Consider the following 22,560-nt stretch of genomic DNA (forward strand, 5'->3'; position numbering starts at 1 on the left):
TTAAAGTCATTTTTATCCACATTATTGGTTCACCTTGGCTGCAAATTGTGTCCTGCTGTTAGATTATTGGATTAGAAAGTATCTAATGATGTTATCTGTATTTGTCTCTCTGGTTCATTTAGTGGATGATATATTTAATAAAATGCCTCATTATATCCTCTGCTTCTCAAAGGTATTGATTTGTCAGGGATTAGAGACTCTAGTAAAGTATCTGGCTTCAGAATAGGAGTAAAAAGGGGCAGGGTTGTTTTCTGGAAATTGTAACTGCATATGTACATCTGTGTGTTTAATTTTCTGATAGTTCTCGGCCATTAAAAGCATCCCAAATGGTGAATTCCTGCACCATCAGCACTTCTACCCCTTCAAGGTTAGTTTTATCTCCTATGTACCTGGTGATTTTTGAGGATTTGACTTGTTCTGTTCTTCAACTTCCTTTTCTTCTTTTTTCTTTTCTTTTTTTTTTTTTTTTACATAATTCTTCAGTTGTCATTTTTTTTTTTTTTTTTGGCCATTTGTTTGGCATTTGACCTAGTGTAGAGCAAATTTAACAAGAGATTTAAAACAGATCTTTGAGGTTCTGTTAAACCCTGTGAGTATTTTAGATTTGATTGCTTTCTAGTTTGTGGCATGCTTTAACTTAAAATTTAAGACTTTCAGAATTGCTAATATAGTTTATAGATTTTTTTTTAAAAGTGGTATTAATACTGAATATTTTATTTCTAAAATGTAGATTCAATTTTTTAAATTTCTAAATTTCTTAAGATTTCTAAAATGTAAATACAAAATATATACATGTTCATATGCTAAAAGGTATTCTCAATTCAGATTTAATGTCATATCAGACCCAGACTTGCAGTGTGACCCTGGGCTTTGGTTTGCTCCTCTGTAATATGGAAATAACAGTAACTTCACTTTCTGTAGTGTTGTGAGGATCAAATTCAATGAAGCCCCTTATAAAAAAATTCTTTATGAATTTGACCTGAGTCATCATTACTCTTAGTTTTCGTGATTCAGTTACTGAACTTGAAAGATTTTGAGAATGATTAAGAAAGAACATTCTTGAGAAATACAGTGCTACAGGAATTTTTCTGCTTTTCCACAAAATCTAACAGGGTAGACCTGGCCAAGGAAAAGAAGCTTCCAATTTTTCCAAGAATTGGTTGAAATCTCTAATGTTAATATTTATTATACCTCTTGTTGTGAGTGACTTTATAATAGTCAACAGTCTCACAGTTTAGCCTAATTTTACAAAAGAAACCTTTTTATTTTAGGGCATTGAAGATTGTCCTCTGCTACTTGGGAATTCCTGTTTTCTTTTCTTTTCTATCATTTTTCAATGCAATTAATACCAGGTGACATAAACGACTCAAAATCTGAGAGTGTTGTCCAGTGTACTTAGTTTAAGATAAATTGAAAGAAATATTCTTCCCCATTTCTTTAGAAAATGAGCAGGTAATAATAAATCATATGTTGAATTTTTTTTTAAATATAGACAAACTATCATTAGTGAATTTAGTAATTATTCATGAGGTGTACTCTGTAGCATATCATTGTAATTGCCACAAAGAAATTACTTGATTGGACATTGTTATGTTTGATCTGGTCCTCTGTTCACCATAGTTTTTTGTTCTAGAAGCTTGATTTTCTATCACATGAGGAAAGATTAGGCCATGGCAAGCTAATCATGTTGATAAAACATCTAATAGACTTCACATAAGCCACTAAGAAACACTCTCCTTCCTCAACACAGTATTTACCTTGGACACAATTTGCTTGGAGATTTCCTTGATGACCATGAAACCAGACATACAGAATTGACAGTGCTGATAGGCCATTTCTGTCTCAGTTTTATTAAAACCTGAAAGATCACACAATGAGTAGATATTAACACCTTTTGAATACCACCTCTCATAAAGTATTTGGTGTGGTTGCTGGATTTTATATCTTTTTTAAAAATCTGTTTTGTGGGATATTATTGTATCTTATTTCCTAGTTATATGATTTTTTTTTAATTTATGGTTTACAATTTTAGTTTTGTTATTTCCTTTTTGTTCTGTTTTGCCAGAGTAATATCTTAATTTATGCTGATTCATATTTTTAAAAAATCTTGAGAGCATTTCCTTATTTCTTCTTTAGAAGTAAAAATAAATCTTGTGATATCAGACAAATGAAATGTTTGAGCTAAGTAAATTTTCCATACAAGCTCTAAAACATTAGAACTTTTTTTCAGCCATTTATTTTAAAATCTTCCTAAAATGTATTCTATGGTTTCAAACTGTCTTAAACTAAATACACTGGATATAAACCATGTTTATAACAGGGTCACTTTTAGTTCTCTTATAATATAGTTTGGCTTGACTGACCCTATGTTAAATTATTTTAAGCTAATGTGTTTTATAATTTTTTAGACTTTTCATTCTTTATATTAGCTATCACTTGTATATATCTTCACTGCTGACAGTGTGTTATCTTGTTCCTGATTTATTGCATTATTTAATACACAATTTTTTGAGTGAGAATTTGAGTGACTTCAACTCTCTTCTGTGGTACAAGGTGTCTGAATGATTGCTAGTTTCTCCCAAAGGCTCTTTTATTTATTTTCCTAATTGAATTTTGGATGCTTAAAATCTGACTTGGTAATAATTGTGATGTTATTTAAAAGAATGAGTGAATTAATCCATGTGTAGTGTTGTTGGAGGTGTCTTCATTGCCACTTCTGCATGAAACTTGGTTAAGAGAACCTTGTTTACAAATATAGTGAATATTTCATTGAAATTAATCATTAGAAGAGAAAAAGAAAAACTGGCTGATATATTTGCTAATAGCATTATATAATAAATGAACTTCCAAAGAAGTATTTTAGTAATGAAGCAAATGCATATAGATAGCTTTTAGCCAGATAATTTTCAGTTAGTATAAATATAGTATATATTCTACAAGTTTTTTTGGTGTTGAAAAAGTTTGCTTTTTTATTAGCGTTTCTTATGTTCCTAAAAAGAATAGTAGGGATAAATTATCCATAACTAGAAAATAATTTTTATATATATTTTTAATTTGCAGGAAATATACATTCAAATCTAAGAGTTCTTTAGGATTCTCCATTGATTCAGACAGCGAGGATGAGCTATTAAAACGTTCCGTGGCCCTTGGCCAGAGACTTTTTGAAATGCCAAGCAAGGAGCAACAAGAAGACCTGGAAAAAGTGAGTGACTTGAATGAAAATGTCAGACAGAAATTTATGTATGAATTGCTATCACATTAAATCAACCATATGGTCTTCAAAATAAGAGTTCAGAAAATTGGTAAGGGTAGATATAAAATTTTGGGGGAATGGGGAGTTTTCTTCCTGGCTTGCTCAATAATCCGCGTGCAATTTGGTGACTTGGGCTCATAGAAACTGAGATGACCAAAGGATCTTTTGGGACATTTAAAACTAACTCCTTTATTTTAAAAAGCTGAGATCCAAAAAGTTTATGATTTTCTTAAGAAATATGAATTGCTACCAGTTTTACAGTACTTTTTACCATTTAGTCTTCCAGGAATTATGAGCTTATTTTAAAATGTTTATTTGTGAGAAAATCACAGTGAAAGAATTGAAAATATGCGTTGAATCTGAGTTTTAAATTATGACTAGTGGAATCATAGATCAACCCCTAGTCAACAATCATTTATAAACAACTGGGCCAATTCTGTGCTAGATCCTGGGGATGCAAATTAAAAAAACTTAAAAAGTCCCTGCTCACTGGGAGCGCATGTCCTTTTTTTCTTTTTTTATTATAATGAAATATCATAATATTTACTCTCTGTTAGGTAATAGAGGAATAATCAAATATCATGATTACTGAGTATGGGAAAAACAAGAATATTCAGAACAGCAGAATTTACTCATAAATCTTGAGCTATATATCTCCACAAATGCTGTGTCCTTGGGAAGAGATGCTACACACTGAAAGAAACCTAACAGGAAGACGCAAAAGTGGGGAAATTCATAATCTTTAACTATTGAGTATATGTTGATTATTGCTTATTGGCTAATTAAGCTTAAAGCATCCAAGAGGAATTTCTTAGAAATAAAGTTTTATTATGATTTCTTTTTTTTAATTTAATTTTATTTTATTTAATAATAACTTTATATTGACAGAATCCATGCCAGGGTAATTTTTTTACAACATTATCCCTTGCCCTCATTTCTGTTCCGATTTTTCCCCTCCTTCCCTCCACCCCCTCCCCTAGATGGCAAGCAGTCCTATATATGTTAGATATGTTGCAGTATATCCTAGATACAATATATGTTTGCAGAACCAAACAGTTCTCTTGTTGCACAGGGAGAATTGGATTCAGAAGGTAAAAATAACCCGGGAAGAAAAACAAAAATGCAAATAATTCACATTCGTTTCCCAGTGTTCTTTCTTTGGGTGTAGCTTATTATGATTTCTTAATGATCACTGTATTTATAATCTTTTTGAATCCATTTCCAAAAACATTTTCATAAATACAGGTTGTGGGAAGCACAGTTCAGTGCATGGTTTTAGTTAACTAAAATATCAATATGAGTTAGTGTATCATGATTTCCCAGAAACTGGAACACAGTCTATGTTAAGACTTTTGCCTTAACATTTGTCTAGAATATGGGGTGTTTTGGTTCCACTATACTATGTCCTAATCAGCCCACATCTGGAATATTATGGTCAAGTCTGAAAAAATTGAGAAGCAATTCAACAGAAGCAGCAAGGATGGTTAGAAGTTTTGTTGAAAAAATTGGGAAATTTGAAGACTTTGAAAGTATGGGACAGGAAAACTCCTCAGGTTTTTATTCTGCTTGGGCCTGGAGAACAAAACTAGGAATGATTAGTGTAAGTTACAGAGACATAGGTTTAAGTCAAATGTAAGAAAAAACTTACTAACAATTGGAACTATGTAAAAGTTGATTATGAGTTGCTTCAGATGTATTAGTGAAAGGATTCTTATTTAGATATTTTTTCTACTGGATGGACCTCCAGGTTTCTTGGAACTGTTTAGATTAGATAATTTTGTGCCTTTCTCCCCATAGGGTTCCAAAAAATGTAAAATGGAATCAGATAAATCAGAATTGGGAAATTCAGGATTTGATGGAATGAGTGAAGATGAACTTCTGGCAGCTGTCTTGGAGATAAGTAAGAGAGAAGCCTCATTGACTTTGGCTAATGAAGATGATGATAAACCTACCAGCAGTCCAGATACAGGGTTTGCAGAGGATGATATGCAAGATATGCCTGAAAATCTGGAATCTCTGGAGGCAGAAAAATCAAAAGCCCCTATTGAAGCTGGTAGGTTAAATAAAAATGAACATGTTTAATAATAAATATAACTAGTTTAGTAATATTTTTAGTTGTGAACAAAAATGGCTTTTATGAGAGTGGTGTGGATAATCACTTCTGAAGCATTCCCATTCTTTAAATGAACTTATTTTATTGAATTAGGAACTGTGTATGTGACTAAGCACATTGGGATGCAATGAAATGTATGCCTCTTTCTGGTGTATATGGTTAATTCAACAATATTTTTTTGACTCATGTATACATTTGTTTGTGTCTTAGCACATGTCTTAATTCTGTTTGATCCTACTATTACCTCAAAAGTTCATGTAAAGTAAAACTTCTAGATGACCTTCATGTGCAGGGACCATTTCCTACCTTCATATTCCTGCACTTAAAGGATGCTGGACAAGAGAGTTCAAGCAGAATTTGTTCTGTGACCCCTAATGCTCAGGGGATTGCAGAACTGGGCTCTGTTTGCCTGGAACAATGATGTCTAGGTACTACTTCTATTCTAATGGCCAATCTAGAAGTCAAGCTTCAGTCACCTAATTATTGTAGCTGGTATTAATTTTTAAGATTCCTATTCAGAGCTTATTTTAAGCCTGTTTATTATGTTTGCCCTACGTTCTCTGGTTCCTGGCTAAATTATCAGTCCATGATGGTTTTTCTGGCATGAGTGGAATGGAATGATTCAAGACTAAATGAGCTAGAGGGAGTAGAATCTAAAATTAAAATTAGTAGTTTGCAAAGTATCTGATTCCTACTAGGTTTGAATGCTTTCCATATCTTCCACTTGACCTCTGGACAAATACAGAAGTATATGCCTATATTGATATCAGTATCACAAATGGGTCATCTCTTTTGTAGAATTAATTGTTAGAAAGTTCTGAGTTTGAGAACTGAATCAACTAATTGCCTAGAAATCATATATTGAATTGGGTGCATTTGGTGTTGAAAATTTTTGCTATGTGAAGATGGTGGTATTGGTCATCTCTCCACTAGCCCCCATATTATAAGATCAACATGTAGGTTTTATGTTTTTGATACCAAATTACAGGATGTGCATAACATATTATTAGCATGAGATTGCTATTTTTTAACCATTAATATTTTGATTAATAATTATTTTCCACTAATATGAATGTCTCATTTGCATCAGGTCACATGTTTTATCAGAAATTCAGTCAAAGGAGAACTGATAACCATGACCACTTAGATCTTGTTAAATCTTAAATGTTAAACACTGAAAGCTTTGGAAAGAAGAATCTCAGGGAACATCTGGATCCATGTGAATAGGGGGTGATAAGTATTATATAGAAAATGATCCACTTAATATGCAGTTATCACCATAATAAATATGAACATACATTAATTTTAAAATAATTCAGATGAATGAATTCAATTAGGAGAGGCTTCTAATAGCTTCTCTTCTCCTTTCCCCTAGATAAGATCCATGTCTTTACAATTCAACTCATTGTCTGGTCTGGAATAAAATAAGGCCTGGAGTAAGCCTAATCAGCCAGATCTTCTCAAGACTTCAATATATTCTGTTTACTCTTGTGTACCAGCTATAACATAAGACTGCTTTTCCTTCAAATCATTTCCATATTTCAGATAATCAGATGAATTTGAATCTGACATGAGTAAAATTAGTTAATTATAGTGATTAATTAAAAAATAAGTCAGTAATATTAATATAGTTCTTGTACATAGTTTAGTACATTCTTAGAAAACTAAAGTCTGTTATTATCACTCTTCTTTTTCATGAGCAAACTTGAGGTTCCCAGAAGTCATTGGACTTGCTTTGGTTTCAAACCATTTATTCATTCAATTCAGTAAAAATTTATTAAGCTCCTGATGTGCTGGGCACTGTGCTAAATACTAAGGATACAAAAAGAGGCAAAAGACAGTAACATCTAAAGAGAAAGACAGACTATAGGTAGACAAACATATACAAAGTAACAAAGTACTTCCTATTGAGTTCATCATTTTCCACTGGAGGGGCACAGCACCTCTCTGGAAGCAAACTGATGAAAATTGGCCCTTTCATATGGATAAAACAGAATGATGAAATTGTTTTGTCCCGGTTTGTTTTTTGCTTTTGTAATAGATTTTGTGACATTTTGTGACATTGTGACAAGAAAAATCACCTAGTGGCACTGAGGTTGGGACACTATGGGTGCCCATCTGGTCAAGGGACTTTCATTGTGCTGGAAAATATTCAAATGGTGAACAAAGGAGAAAGACAGAAGTTTTGAATTATGCTCTTTTGTTTCCTCAGGTCCTGCCAGTTTCACTGAGATCACTAAAGATTTTGATGAGAATAAAGAAAACAAAACTCCAGAAGGGTCTCAGGGGGAAGTTGACTGGCTCCAACAGTATGATATGGAGCGAGAGCGGGAGGAAGAAGAGCTCCAGCAGGCCCTTGCTCAGAGCCTCCAGGAGCAAGTGAGTTGCCTGGTCATGCCCTTTCTACTGTACCATCAAAAGCTGTTTGGCAGTGTTTTAACTAAGCGTTTTTAACATGATGCATTTGTAGTCTCGGTTGTTTCCTCTATGTGAACTCCACACACTTGATGTGCTTTTGGCTTTATTTTATTTATTTGTTGTCTAAGCACGAGATATTTAGGAAACTTTTCTAGTTTCCTAATGGTAGAGATGTTGTCTCACCAAGGATCACAGCTGTTTTATCAGGAGTGAGATGTAGATGAGGTCTTCCTGATTGTTTGATTAACAGATTCTAGCTAGAGAAATATTCTACCTCTCTACTAAAGTATGTATATTTCTATTGTTTAGGTATAGCTGTTTTTCCAAATATCAGTTAGAAGACAGTTGTATTTTTCTAGTTCCCTTTCTTTTAAACAAGTGCCTCTTTCTTAGTGATTGGCTCTGTTATGTTTTATATTTGTCAAAACTAATGCAGTTTTAATTAGCATCTCAGCTGTATTGCACCAGGGATCTGGCTGGCTAATAGGTGATATTTTCTTCATTGTCTCCTTCAATTGAGTTCTGAGTAAGATGGTAATGAAACTGAAATTTCTCTGAATAATTTGTTAAGCATTTAGAATACATTTATGATATTGTTGTTTGCTTTAATCCTAGGAAATCAAATTCGGGAAACCCAATTTCCTTGCAAGGTGTTCAAAAGCAACTGTTTATACTACTATGTCATTGAATACATGCATATAACTAAATAATAACTTATTTGTCTATTTCTTTGTAGGGTTTGTATTACACTATTTATTAAAAATTCTGTGTCTTCAGCTTTCTGGTTTTAGAATAGATTTGATGCTTTCAATGATGAAAATTTTATTTTACAAACATTTGATGTTATCTTTCACAGATAAGCTAATGAAAACAGAATTTAATTGCACCTTTTATGTTTTGAGTTGCAGTTCTATTATTCTTCCTTCCCTCCTTTTCCCTGTCCCTGTAACAATAAGCAGTCTGATATTGGTTACACATATATAGTCATGTAAAACATTTCCATATTAGTTGTTTTGTGGAAGAAAACTTGAACTAAAAAAAATGAAAGAAGGAATAAAAGTACAGAAAAAGAATAGTTTGATCTGTATTCAGATACCACCAGTTCTTTTTCTTGAGGTGAATAGCATTTTTCATCAGGAGTCCTTTGGGATTGTCTTGAATCATTGTTTCTTTCTTTTTTTTTTTTTTTTTTTTGAATCATTGTTTCTGAGAATATCTAAGTCATTCATAGTTATTCATTGTACATTATTGCTGTTATTGTGCACGGTGTTCTGCTGATTCTTCTCATTTCACTTAGCATCTGTTCATGTAAGTCTTTCCAGGTTTTTCTGAAACTGTCTTATCATTTCTTATGGCATAGTAATATTCCATTATAATCATATACCACAACATTCAATTATTCCCCAATTGATGGACAGTCCCTCGATTTTTAATTCTTTGCCATTACAAATCCCTTTTCTTTTAAATACTTTATTCTTTTGATCACTGGCTTGAGCATGATATATAAGGTTAAAATGCTTTAACAAAGAGCATATTTTCTGCTGCTTTAAGTAAATGAATTGTAGTTGTAGCTCTACTGATTTAAGACAACAAATTTCCAGGATTTAGAAAGCTAGAAGAAATCTTGACATCTTTTTTTAGGTAGAATTTAAGAGAGTAAAAGACACCTTTAATTTTTTGTTCTGCTTTTCTCACTTGCTACAGATGTATGATTTTTTTTTTCAACATTTTCAAGCAAGACACATATTTTCAGAAAATAAAAGTTTAATGCAACAATACAATATTACATAGGTATTTGCTTATCTGCTGGGTATCTTTTAATAGTCTAGTTGAGAGGGGTGTGTGAAACATTTAACATATACATTATTGTTGCACGATAAACACATTAGAGCGTTCTTGTGAAATCTGTAGAAAATCATAACTAACCAGTAGAGAGGTCTTGGAATTCTTCATGGATCAGTTAAATATCTTAGCAAAGTCACAAAATTAATCTCATAGTTTCTTTCATGAAGAAACTACTGCCAACATTTCAAGGAAATAAGCCCTACTGCTCTTGGTGAATTAAAATTTCTTGAAGAGAATTTGTTGGAAGGATTATTAAGCCATTCAAGCATTTTTTTCTCCTTTTTACTTTAACTACAGCCCCCAGATTGAGGGGGAGGGGAGACAAAACTGCAGTAACAAATAAGCACAGTCAAGTAAAGCAAATTTTCATAATGACCTTGTCCAAAAATGTCTGTCTCCTTTTGTATATTAGTCTATCTCCTCCCTTTCAGGAGATGTAAACATGCCTCATCATTGATTTTCAAAAATCATGAGTGTGATCACTGTGTTGGTTAGAGTTCTTCAAGTCTTTCAGAATTGATCATTTTTGCAATGTTGATGTTATAGTATAAATTGCTCTGGTTCTTTAATTTTTTTTTAATCAAAAAGAAAAGTAAGATAACAGAAAGATTATATCTTTGGAAGTTAATAAAGTTACAGAATTTAGCATAATATTTTAGTACAATTGATTCAAATCCCATTAAAAAGATAAAACATGACTTTGGATGTTTGGTGCCAAGGGCCTGTTTTTCTTTCTGATTCTTCTAATTTGTAAAAATAAAATTTCTTAAATGTTACATTTACTTTTTTTTTTACATATTTTTATTTAGGGTGTTTTGTTTTGTTTTTTTTTTTAGTTCCTGAAAATTTGCCTTCCTTTTCTCCTTCCTTATCCCTCCACTTGGCTTGGGGAGGGAGGGAAGGTAATAGTGAGCGGATTTTTAAAAATATATATGCAGAGTCAGAAAACCAAAATTCTCCCATTGGCCATGTCCAAAGAATATGTTTCAATTTGTATCCTGAGACCTTAACCTGTCAGGGGGTAGGTAGTCTTCTGGAATTGTGGTTAGGCCATCTATTGTCCTTAAATCTTTCAAAATATTTTGTTTTCACTGTGTTCTAAAAAAATTGTTCTCCTGTTTCACTTTATTTTACAATGGTTCAAACAAGTCTCTTCTTAAGTTTCTATGAAACTTTTCCCTTCATCATGAAAAATAATAGTTTTCTATTTTCATATTCCATTTTTTCTTCATCATTCCCAATTGATTAATATCCCTTAGTTTCTGTTTTTCTTTTGCCACCACAGAAAAGAATTGCTATAAATATTTTTGTACATATCAGTCCTTTTCCTCTTTGATCTTTTTGGGTAATAGTATACACTATTTAATAGCTTTGGGGCATAGTTCTAAATTACTTTCTGGGATGACTGTACTAGTTTATCCACTAGTAGTATGTTAGTGAACTTGTTTTCCCACAGCTTCTCCAAGCATTTGTCATTTCCCTTTTTGGTCTGATGGATATGAATGATTTAGAGCATTTTTTCATATGCCTATTAATAATTGGATTGTTTTTCCTTTAAAATTGCCTATTCATGTTGGAGGGGATGTGGGAAAACTGGAACACTGATACATTGTTGGTGGAATTGTGAATACATCCAGCCATTCTGGAGAGTAATCTGGGATTATGCTCAAAAAGTTATCAAACTGTGCATACCCCAGTGCTACTACTGGGCTTATACCCAAAGAGATACTAAAGAAGGGAAAGGGACCTGTATGTGCCAAAATGTTTGTGGCACTCCTGTTTATAGTGGCTAGAAACTGGAAAATGAATGGATGCCCATCAATTGAAGAATGCTTGGGTAAATTGTGGTATATGAACGTTGTGGAATATTATTGTTCTGTAAGAAATGACCAGCAGGATGAATACAGAGAGGCTTGGAGAGACTTACATGAACTGATGCTAAGTGAAATGAGCAGAACCAGGAGATCATTATACTTCAGCAACAATACTGTATGCGGATGTATTCTGATGGAAGTGGATTTCTTCAACAAAGAGAAGATCTAACTCAGTTTCAATTGATCAAGGATGGACAGAAGCAGCTCACCCAAAGAAAGAACACTGGGAAATGAATGTAAACTGTTTGCATTTTTGTTTTTCTTCCCGGGTTATTTCCACCTTCTGAATCCAATTCTCCCTGTGCAACAAGAGAACCATTCGATTCTGCACACATATATTGTTTCTATACTGTGACATATTCAACATGTATAGGACTGCTTGCCATCTGGGAGAAGGGGGTGGGTAGAGAGGGAGGGGAAAAGTTGGAACAGAAGTGAGTGCAAGGGATAATGTTGTAAAAAATTATCCAGGCATGGGTTCTGTCAATAAAAAGTTATAATTATGAAAAATAAAAATAAAATTGCCTATTCATATCATATCACATTTAATTGAGAAATGACTCACATTCTTATAAATTTAAATCCGTTCCCTAGATTATTTTAGGAATGATACTTGCTACAGGGAATCTTTCCCCAATTTTATCTACTTCTCTTCTAAGTTTAACTTCATTGATTGTCTGAAAGCTTTAGTTTTATGTAATCAGAATGACCAAACAAGAGAGAGACTGTCTTTTTTGACTGTCTTTCTCCCTTGTTTGTTTGTGAACTTTTCCACTATCAATAGATCCAAATTCTTCCTTACTCCTAGAATTTATTTAATGTCACTCTTTATGTCTAAGTCATATGCCTATTAGAAACTTATCTTGGTATAAAATGTGATATTCATCTTTCTTTTTTTTTTTTTAATTTTTAAATAACTTTTTATTGACAGAACCCACGCCAGGGTAATTTTTTACAGCATTATCCCTTACACTCACTTCTGTTCCGACTTTTCCCCTCCTTCCCTCCACTCCCTCCCCCAGATGGCAAGCAGTCCTTTACATGTTGAATAGGTTACAGTATATCCTAGATACAATATACGTGTGCAGAACCGAACAGTTCTCTTGTTGCACAGGGAGAATTGGATTCAGAAGGTATAAGTAACCTGGGAAGAAAAACAAAAATGCAAGCAGTTTATATTCATTTCCCAGTGTTCTTTCTTTGGGTGTAGCTGCTTCTGTCCATCCTTGATCAATTGAAATTGAATTAGATCTCTTTATCGAAGAGATCCACTTCCATTGGAATCATCCTCATACAGTATTATTGTTGAAGTATATAATGATCTCCTGGTTCTGCTCATTTCACTTAGCATCAGTTCATGTTAAGTCTCTCTAGTCCTCTCTGTATTCATCCTGCTGGTCATTTCTTACAGAACAGTAATATTCAATAACGTTCATATACCACAATTTACCCAGCCATTCTCCAATTGATGGGCATCCATTCATTTTCCAGCTTCTAGCCTCTACAAACAGGGCCACCACAAACATTTTGGCACATACAGGTTCCTTTCCCTTGTTTAAAATCTCTTTGGGGTATAAGCCCAGTAGAAACACTGCTGGATCAAAGGTTATGCACAGTTTAATAACTTTTTGAGCATAGTTCCAAATTGCTGTCTAGAATGGTTGGATTCATTCACAACTCCACCAACAATGCATCAGTGTCCGAGTTTTCCCGCATCCCCTCCAACATTCATCATTATTTTTCCCTGTCATCTTAGCCAATCTGACAGGTGTGTAGTGGTATCTCAGAGTTGTCTTAATTTGCATTTCTCTGATTAATAATGATTTGGAGCATATTTTCATATGGCTATAGTTTCAAATTTCTTCGTCTGAGAATTGTCTGTTCATATCCTTTGACCATTTATGTGATATTCATCTACGTCTAGCATTTGCCAGATTATCTTCCAAAAAAAATTTTTTCAATAGTGGGTTCTTATGCAAATAATTCGGAATCTTTGAGTTTATAAAACAATGTTTCTTCTATATGTTGTACGTTTATTTTGCTGATGAATTTCATTATTTCATGAGAACTAAACCTAGGTCAGTAGAACTGGTACTTGACACCTAAATGGTGCATTGGAAAGAATAAAGAGAATTGGGACCTGTGTTCAAATCCAGCCTTAGACACTTCTTAAGTGTGGCCCCTAGACAAGTCTAATTAACTTCTACCCACCTAGGTATTGTAAATTGTAAAATGGGAATAATGACAGCACCTACTTAATAAGATTGTGAGAATCAAATGAAATAATATTTGTAAAGTACTTAGTGCAGTATCTAGTACTTAGTAGATACTATATTAAAAGTTTATTTTCCTTCTTTATGTTTTTTCACAGCTGGTTTCTCATGTATCTGTTTCCTAATTTGTTTTAATGACTTTTACTTTATAATGTAATTTGAGATATATGGTACTGCTAGGCCTCTTTCCTTTTCTCTTTCTTTTCATTATTTTCCTTTTCTTTCTCCAGATTGATTTTGTAATTATTTTCCACCCATATAAAACAATCCTTTGTTGGTTTGATATGGCACTGTAAAAGTAAATTTAAATAGTAGTATTGTTTTTATTATATTGACTCCTACCTACCCATGAGCACTTAATATTTTTCCAATTATTTAAAACTTTATGGGTGTAAAGAATATTACATAGTTATATTCATATAATTTCTGTTTATGTGTTTTCTTGGCACAAACTTTCAAGAATTTTATAATTCTGTCATTAGTTACTTTAAATAAAATGAAATTTCTTTTTCTTCCTCTTCCTTCTGGACTTTATTGGTAACATACAAAAATAATTATTGTGTGAGTTTATTTTTATATCCTGCAAATTATTGAAATTATTGTTGCAATTGGGTTTTTAGTTAAGTTTTGGCTCAACAATCTGCAGAAATGAAGATGATTTCATTTCCTCTTTGCCTAAGCTTATTCTCCTAGGTTCTTTTTCTTATCATTCTAGCTAACACATGTTTAATATTTGTGCTTTTCTGCATTCATTCATGAAGTTTTTATATGCTAGTGCATGGCATTTTTGTAATAGTGCCATGGATATCTGGCTAATTTATGTATTCCTTTCTGTTCCTATTCAGTAATTATACTAATTTTCCTAAAACTTTTCAGAGCCTTAATTTAATGGGTTTTTTTGTTAGATTTATCTAGATGTTAAAGGTTTTCATCTGTCTTAGTTTTATTGTCTGTTTCTCTCTGTAGCTTGTTTAACTTTTCCTTGAAATATTTAGATGCTATGCCATTTGATAGATGTTTAGTATTGATATTCATAGTCTATGATATCACTGAGCATTGTATAGTTTCCCTGCTTAACTTTGAATTAAATTTATTTTTTGCTCTTAGTTAAAGCAAACTCAGTTATTTCATCTGAGTTCATGATTGCTGTCTTTTTAACTGTAGTTGAAGCATAGTAGATTTTGCTTCTGCCCTTTAAAAAGAAGATATTGTGGAACAGTATTGTGTTTGGCACCAGAATTCTGAGTTTACTGCTCCCCATCTATCTTCTCTTTCCCTGACTTGGATCCCAATCACATGTTTTCATCTTATCCTTTTAAACTTCACTTTGCTGTTTGTTCTCCTTACTTAGGTTTTGGGTTTTGGTTTTGTTTTGTTTTTAGAACTTACCCTTTTTGTTTAAAAAAAAAAAAAAAAAAAAAAAGGTAAGTTCTTCCTGTGTACATTTCGCAGTTTCTTTGCAGCTCTTGTCTTTTCATCAGGAATGCTTAGAAGTCCTCTGTTTCATTAAAGATTTATTTTTCCCTTTATAGAATTATACTCGGTTTTGCTGCATTGATTATTTTTGATTGTTAGCCTGGGTTTTTGCTCTTTGGATTATTATATTACAGAATCTCTGCTCCTTCATTTTAGTGGCTGCAAAATACCTTACGTGATGCTATAGCAATTCTGTATTTGAATTCTTTTTTTGGGGGGAGAGGCTATTCATTTTTTTTTTAAGCTTTTTATTTTCAAAACATATGCATAGTTAATTCTTCAACATTAACCTTTGTAAAATCGTGTGTTCCAATTTTCCCCCTTCCCCTAAGTGGCAAGTAGTCCAATATGTGTTAAACATGGTAGAAATATGTTAAATCCAATATATGCATACATATTATCTTGCTGCACAAGAAAAATCAAATAAAACTCGAGAAAAAAATGAGAAAAAATAAAATGCAAGCAAATAACAACAAAAAAAGTGAAAATGTTATATTGTGAATCACACTCAGTTCCCACAGTCCGCTCTCTTCATCACAAGATCATTGGAAGTGATCTGAATCATCTCATTGTTGAAGAGAGTCACATCCATCAGAATAGATCATTGTATAATCTTGTTATTGACATTGTACTTAAATTCTTTCATTCTTTCTAGCTACTTGCATTATTTTTTCCTTGACCTGAAAACTCTGCATTTTGATTATAATGTTCTTGAAAATTTTCATTTGAGTTTTTTTTTTCCTTCAAAAGATGAGCAGTAGACTAATTTCTCTTTTAGACCTTCTCATCAGATTTGAACAATTTTCTTTTGTGGTTTCTTAAAATGATATTTTAGTCTCCTGTTTGATTTTGGCTATCATAAAAGTTATCCAGTGATTCTTAAATTCTCTCTCCTTGTTCTATAATTTTCATTTATTTTCCACCTCTCCTCTGATGCTCTCATTTCATTTATAAAGTATTTTAAAACTCTTCTTTAAATTCTTTTTTCACATATTCCAGGAATTCAAGTTGAACTTAGAACCAAGTTATATTCTTATTTGAGATTTTGCCTGTAGAGATGGTGAAGTAATTCTCTTTTAGGTTCTTGAATATCCCTAGCTCTTTGTGGTGGGATTCTTTGGGAGAGTGGGTGGGGGTGATAGTGAACTAGAATTTATTAAGCTACTCTTATGTCAGGAACTATGCCAGATACTAGACTTTAGTTTGCCCATTTTTCCAGCCTAAAACCTGATTATTTTTATTACATTCATGTCAGATTATGCACATTTTATGGAGCATATCTGTATCATACTTGGTCCCATTTTGCATCCTGCTGCTGCTCTTCTCTGGTATTGTGTTTTGTATTTTACCAAGGCTGTGGAACTGCAAACTTTCATTGATCCCAGAGTGAATTCTGAGTGCTGCCTTTCTAGTGTGAACTCTTCAAACTTCCTGACCTAGATTTGGGTGTGAGCACCATCACTGTGGATTTGCCCCAATTGTATCTCCAGTAGAATGCTAATGGTCTCACTCTCTGTCCACCATTTGAGAAGCAGGGTTTTTCTTTTTTTTGAGGGGCAGCGGGGAGAACGTGTGTGTGTGTGGAGATCTATGTTTCTTTCACAACATTACTTTTTTGGAAATGTATTGCATGACTTCATGTGTGCTTTCTCAGTGGTGGGGAGGAGGAGAAGAAGGGAGAAAATCTGGAACTTAAAGTTTTAAGAACAAACATTAAAATTGTTTTACATGTAACTGGGGGGAAATAAAATGTCAAGTATATGCATGAATTTATACCCCTTTGGGCACAGATCATATCTTTTGATCATTTATCAATTGGGGCATAGCTCTTAAAAATACTAAATAATGGGGGGGAGAAATAGCTGTGGGAAGAGAGCTGGATTTTTTTTAATTGTTTTCTTTTTCTGGTTATATATGTACATTAATTTTTTAAAATACATATTTTTTCATCAATCATGTTGAGAGAGAAAAATCAGAACAAAAGAGAAAAGAATGTGTTGATTTACTATATTCAGTCTCCAGAGAACTGGATTTGTACTGCTTCTTCCCACTCTGTCATATACTTTGTTTCAAGTCATTATTAGTTAAGTTTGCATTCTATTAGGAAATGATTGGAGCAGCTGGGTGATATGACAGAGTGTCAGACCTGGAATCAGGAAGACTCATCTCTCGGATTCTAGTCTGGCCTTGGACACATATTAGCTGTGTGTCCTCGGGCAAGTCACTTGACCCTGCTTGCCTCATCATAAAATGAGCTGGAAAGGGAATGGCAAAGCGCTCCAGTAACTTTGCTAAGAAAACTCCAAATGGGATCATAAAAAAATACTTCTGAAACTACTGAACATCACCAAAAAAGGAATGATTGGAATTGAATGTTAGGATCTAGGGTCAAATCCAGCATACTGAGGGAAAAATTATGTTCTCTTTGTCAATTCATTCAAGAGTTGATTATGATGCTCTTTTTATTAATAATACAAAGAAAATGAAACAGTATTAGAGACTTTGCTTTATTCTAAACATGAGAATCCTGAATTTGTAATTGAGTTTTATTTCAGTCTCTTTATTACTGAGAATTGAACTCTTTCAAGGTAATGAGCATTCCGTCATGTAGAACAGATTCTAACATGCACTGTATTTCTTTTAGAAACCAGAATAGATATGCTTCAGTGTGGAAAAGGAAGTGGGTGGAAGTGGGAAATGATAAATGCTAAACTTTTTAAATGAACTAGATTTTGGGCTTCTCTTTTAGGAGGCCCGAGAACAGAAAGAAGATGATGACCTCAAAAGAGCCACAGAATTAAGTCTTCAAGGTATGTGCTATATTTATTTTTACCTTCATTTTAAAGAAAATAGCTTTCCTTTTATACATGCTGCTGTAAATATTGGAAAACCCATTGACAAATGTTTCATTTTCAAATGTTTAAAAACATAATTTTATTTGGTATGTTGTGCCAGTCAATTCAGAAATTTGTACGAATTGCTGTTTTTTAGTGAAATGTTTCCTTTTAAAGAAATTTCATTTCATTTAAGGTTAAATTAAAGGATCCTAGGATTTTGTATACACTTGGTATTCCATTTATTAATAACACATATGGATCTGTTTTTATGTTTATTTATAATTTTATTTTTTTAAGTTTTTATAAAGTTAAATTTAACTTTATAAATTATTTATGATTACCACTAATTTGCCCTAAGTATCCACAGTAAATCATTTTAAAAATGTTTTTGTCTTCTTATAGATGGATATCTACATAAATTGAAATAATATCAGAATATAGTATTTTAATTCTGTGCTTAGACTAAATTTTGTTCAAATATGGCCCATCTGAGTAGAACTCATTGTAAATATTTTCATTATGGCATGTGCTTATCCTCTACTCATTGTAGAGACCAGTTAGAGACTTTTGTTATTCTTATATCTGTCTACTATTTAATGTGTTCTGAGAATTATTTAAACTATGAATCTTTGGATGAGTAAGGATAAATCTAGCCATTTAATACAGTATTACTTGGAAGTCAGAAAATTTGAGAAGCTATATGCTTTTGGGGAGTGACTACGCTTGCTCTAAATGTTAACTCCACTACTTCCAGGAATGATATGTTGCCACAGAATTAAGACTCTGGGGGTTGTTTTGTTTTGTTTTCAATTGGCCACCCAGTCATTATGAGTAAGTGGTTTTAATTTTTCAAAGCACTTTTCATTATGAATTCTTTAAATAGTCCATTAAATTTAAAATCCCACCCAATTTTAGTGGGTATTATGTTATAATTCTCATGTTGTGTTGACATAAAGGAGAAAAGGGGTGACATGCAGATTTGATACACAATCCTGGAAGAAGCTGCATCAGACATAAAGTTCTGTTTTCTCTTTTTCTTTTTTTTCATGTGAGTATTATATCCTGGACCCCTCATAAGATATATATTGTGTATCTTTATAACTTAAAGAATTTGAAAAATGTTTCTGTTAGCACTTGTGAGGTACCTAATAACGTATGACTTCATTGAAATCTCATTGTTTTTATATCATACTTTGGCTTGGGATGCTTCAGTATAGAATCCAAACTTTTTTCCATTCTTTCTGATTGAGTGTCTTGGCCTCTTTGCCAATGGTACTTATCTGTCCTTGTCTATACCTTTTAGAATTTAATAACTCCTTTCTGGATGGAATGGGTTCTGATGATGACTCTGGAAATGAAGATGTTTTTGATATGGAGTACACAGAAGCTGAAGCAGAGGAATTGAAGAGAAATGCTGAGGTGAGAACTTGGGCTTGTCTTCATCTTCCCATTCCCTCCTCCCCTCCCTTCCCCCCCAAAAAAAGGGGGGGGGGGTGGAGTCAAAAATAAGTATTAACCTTTTTGGTATATACTCAATGAGAACTGAGCAATATGGCACTTTGAGACATGTAAATATGAATTGTTACTTTCAATCAAGACATATGTCCTTGTAAAAATTCTGTTTTCTTCTCCCCCCCCCCAGCAAAATATTGGTTCAGGCCAATAGATAATGACTACTTGATAACTAACACTAAGGCATTTTGTTATTCCTCGGTTTGCATGCACATAATAGCTGCTAATTATATTGAATTGGTATCATATATTAACTATATATAGATAATGTAGTGTGTAAAGTAATCATGATTGACTATAATTTGAAGAATACCAAGTATTATGGTTTACATATATCCACTTTGATGTTCAATCTTAGATTTAATATTTTATTTTAGATACAGAAGTAAAGTCTCACATTCACTTGTATTTTTTTAGACAGGAAATCTTCCTCATTCTTATCGACTCATCAGTGTTGTCAGCCATATTGGAAGTACATCTTCTTCAGGTAAAAGATCATTTGAGCTTTCATATGATAGAAGTATGTATCTTAGTGTATACCTTGTCTGGGTTCTCTAGTCAGCTAGTTCTTTGACTATGAGTGGTACTTCCTGAATTAAAGTTGAAAAGTCTCTAATGTTTTCCTTGAGGGCAAAATGGAGATGGTCTTTGTGAAGATGCAATGAAATACTCTGTATAAAGTGCTTTGAGCACTTTTTGTTACATAGACTAGTCATTGTATTGAGAACTAATTGGAAAACTAAACTAGTCATTAATAGTATCTGCTTATCTGGTATGGGGAATGACTGGCCTGCAAGCTGTATAAGGCCTGCAAAATCATTTGCCAAGATAACTGCAGGCAATAGTGAGCTAAGAGCTAGTTACAACAACCTCCCACTGCTTGAATTCTATAAGTTGATAGTTTTGTATGAACCACAAATAATGCCATATCTAAATTACTCTTGGCAGAAAAAAGGGTTCTCTACCCCTGGCTTAGATGGATGTCTTAGATTGTCCCCCAGAGTGTCCTTGATCCTGCCTTGTTCGACGTTTTTATAACTTAGATAACTTAGTTTTATAAAACTTCAAATTTATAGCTAAACAGACTTATGGAAAATAGCTAATTTGTTGATGTTAATTAAGAGCCATAAAGATTTAACAAATTAGAATGGTAGACTGAATTTAATAAGGGTTAATTCCACTTAATTTTTTAAAATCAATTTCATCGATATGGAATTGGGAAGGTGTGGCTAAACGTAGTTCCTTTGTGGGGAAAAAATCAGGAAAATGGGAATAGAGGTATTCAGTGCACAGTTCAAAGTGAATATAAGTTAGCAGTATGATATGGTAACTTAGGAAATTGTTTCAGGGTTCATTGAGAAAGCACTGTATCCAAAATGAGGCTGATAATAATTCTATTTTCTTTTGCCATGGTCAGACCCCACAGCTGGAATGCTGTAGTCAGGGGAAAATTGTATAAAGCATGATATTCATTAATGGTATTTTATTTTATTTTTCCAAACTCTCACAAAGATGGTTTTCAATATTGATTTCTGCAAGACTTGTGTAATTTTTCTCTTTTCTCCCTCCCCCCCTATTCAAGACAGCAAGCAATCTAATATAGATTAAATATATGCACTTCTTTTAAACATGTTTCCATATTTGTCAGAAAATGGTATTCATCAATCAGTAATTTGGTCTGGAGAAAAGAAGACTTGGGAGCCATGGAATCATCTTCAAGTATTTGAAGGGGCTTCAAATTGAAAAGGAAATAGACTTATTCATTAATACTAGGATGAATGAGTGCAAGTAGTAGAGACAAAGCTAGGTTTCATGAAAGGGGGAAAACTTTCCTAATCGTTAGAGAGATCTAAAAGCATAATGGGCTGCCTTAGGAAATAATGGGTTTCTGCCCCTATGAAAGTCTACAGACCAAGGTGTGATGACCATTATTAGGAATATATGAGGAAAGGAGTCTCAAAAGGACTGAGTTGGTGTTCCACTTGAATAGTCTGTGCTTTTCTAAAGTACATATAGAAAGAGGTATGTGTCTGTGTCAAGAGAGAGATACAGTCAGTTTGACTAGAATTGATATAGAAATTGTGAAATTGTTCACACATTCATCCATAAATTATTACCTCTTCTAAAATTTAGGCTATAGGTGCATTGATATAATTTTCAAAATATACGTATGAAGTCCTTTAGCATATCACATAGACCTTCTCCAGAAGATTTATTGAACTCACAGACTAGAATCACATAGAATAAGGAACAATAGATTGCAATCTGTGTTAATAAAAAGAGAGTACCAATAAAATGAAATCACAAGTTCATTGAAGTTTACAAGAATTTTTAGTATAGCAGTCCATCTTGCCAAGGGGGCAGTTTCTGGAAGATCTCTACAACAATGAAATCAAAAGTTCATCCCCTTCTTTTATGAAGTCTCAGTTCTATTAAGAAAATAATTGCTTTGGGGCAGCGAGGTGGAGCAGTGGATAGAGCACCAGCCCTGAAGTCAGGAGGACCTGAGTTCAAATTTGGTCTCAGACACTTAATGCATCCTAACCCTGGTGCAAGTCACTTAACCCCAATTACCTCAGCAAAAAAAAAAAAAAAAAGAAAAGAAAAGAAAAGAAAATAATTGCTTGTTTTCATTTGTTTTAGGCCATTACATTAGTGATGTGTACGACATTAAGAAGCAGACCTGGTTCACTTACAATGACCTGGAGGTATCTAAAATCCAAGAGGCCTCTGTTCAGAGTGATAGAGACCGGAGTGGTTACATCTTCTTTTATATGCACAAGTAAGAGTTTGGCCCAACAAGGATTCACAAGCCAAAAATTGCCTCCCTTTTTTTGTCTTATTTTACCTGGGAGTAAAATATTCAAATATTTTTTGCCATTTTGAGTTTTCATTACTTAATTTTTCTCACATTGTTGGTCTTCAGGAAGTAATACAGTGGGTGGTTTCTGGAATGTAG

General features: G+C 33.1%; 1 protein-coding gene across 3 annotated transcripts in view; it reads left to right on the forward strand.

Moving 5' to 3' along the window:
• USP37 (ubiquitin specific peptidase 37) overlaps positions 1-22,560 on the forward strand; it is a 65,126-nt gene that overhangs the window by 39,945 nt on the left and 2,621 nt on the right. For 2 of the 3 annotated variants that reach the window (XM_051983546.1, XM_051983547.1), the window contains 8 exons: positions 302-367; positions 3,061-3,202; positions 5,051-5,306; positions 7,579-7,745; positions 18,002-18,062; positions 19,393-19,508; positions 20,019-20,088; positions 22,245-22,383. In XM_051983546.1, coding sequence (XP_051839506.1) covers positions 302-367; positions 3,061-3,202; positions 5,051-5,306; positions 7,579-7,745; positions 18,002-18,062; positions 19,393-19,508; positions 20,019-20,088; positions 22,245-22,383 — 1,017 coding nt within the window. The remainder of the gene's footprint in view (positions 1-301; positions 368-3,060; positions 3,203-5,050; positions 5,307-7,578; positions 7,746-18,001; positions 18,063-19,392; positions 19,509-20,018; positions 20,089-22,244; positions 22,384-22,560) is intronic. The other variant, XM_051983548.1, reaches the window with a different exon arrangement.

The sequence above is a fragment of the Antechinus flavipes genome, chromosome 3, assembly GCF_016432865.1.
Source record: "Antechinus flavipes isolate AdamAnt ecotype Samford, QLD, Australia chromosome 3, AdamAnt_v2, whole genome shotgun sequence".
Taxonomy (NCBI): Eukaryota; Metazoa; Chordata; class Mammalia; order Dasyuromorphia; family Dasyuridae; genus Antechinus; species Antechinus flavipes.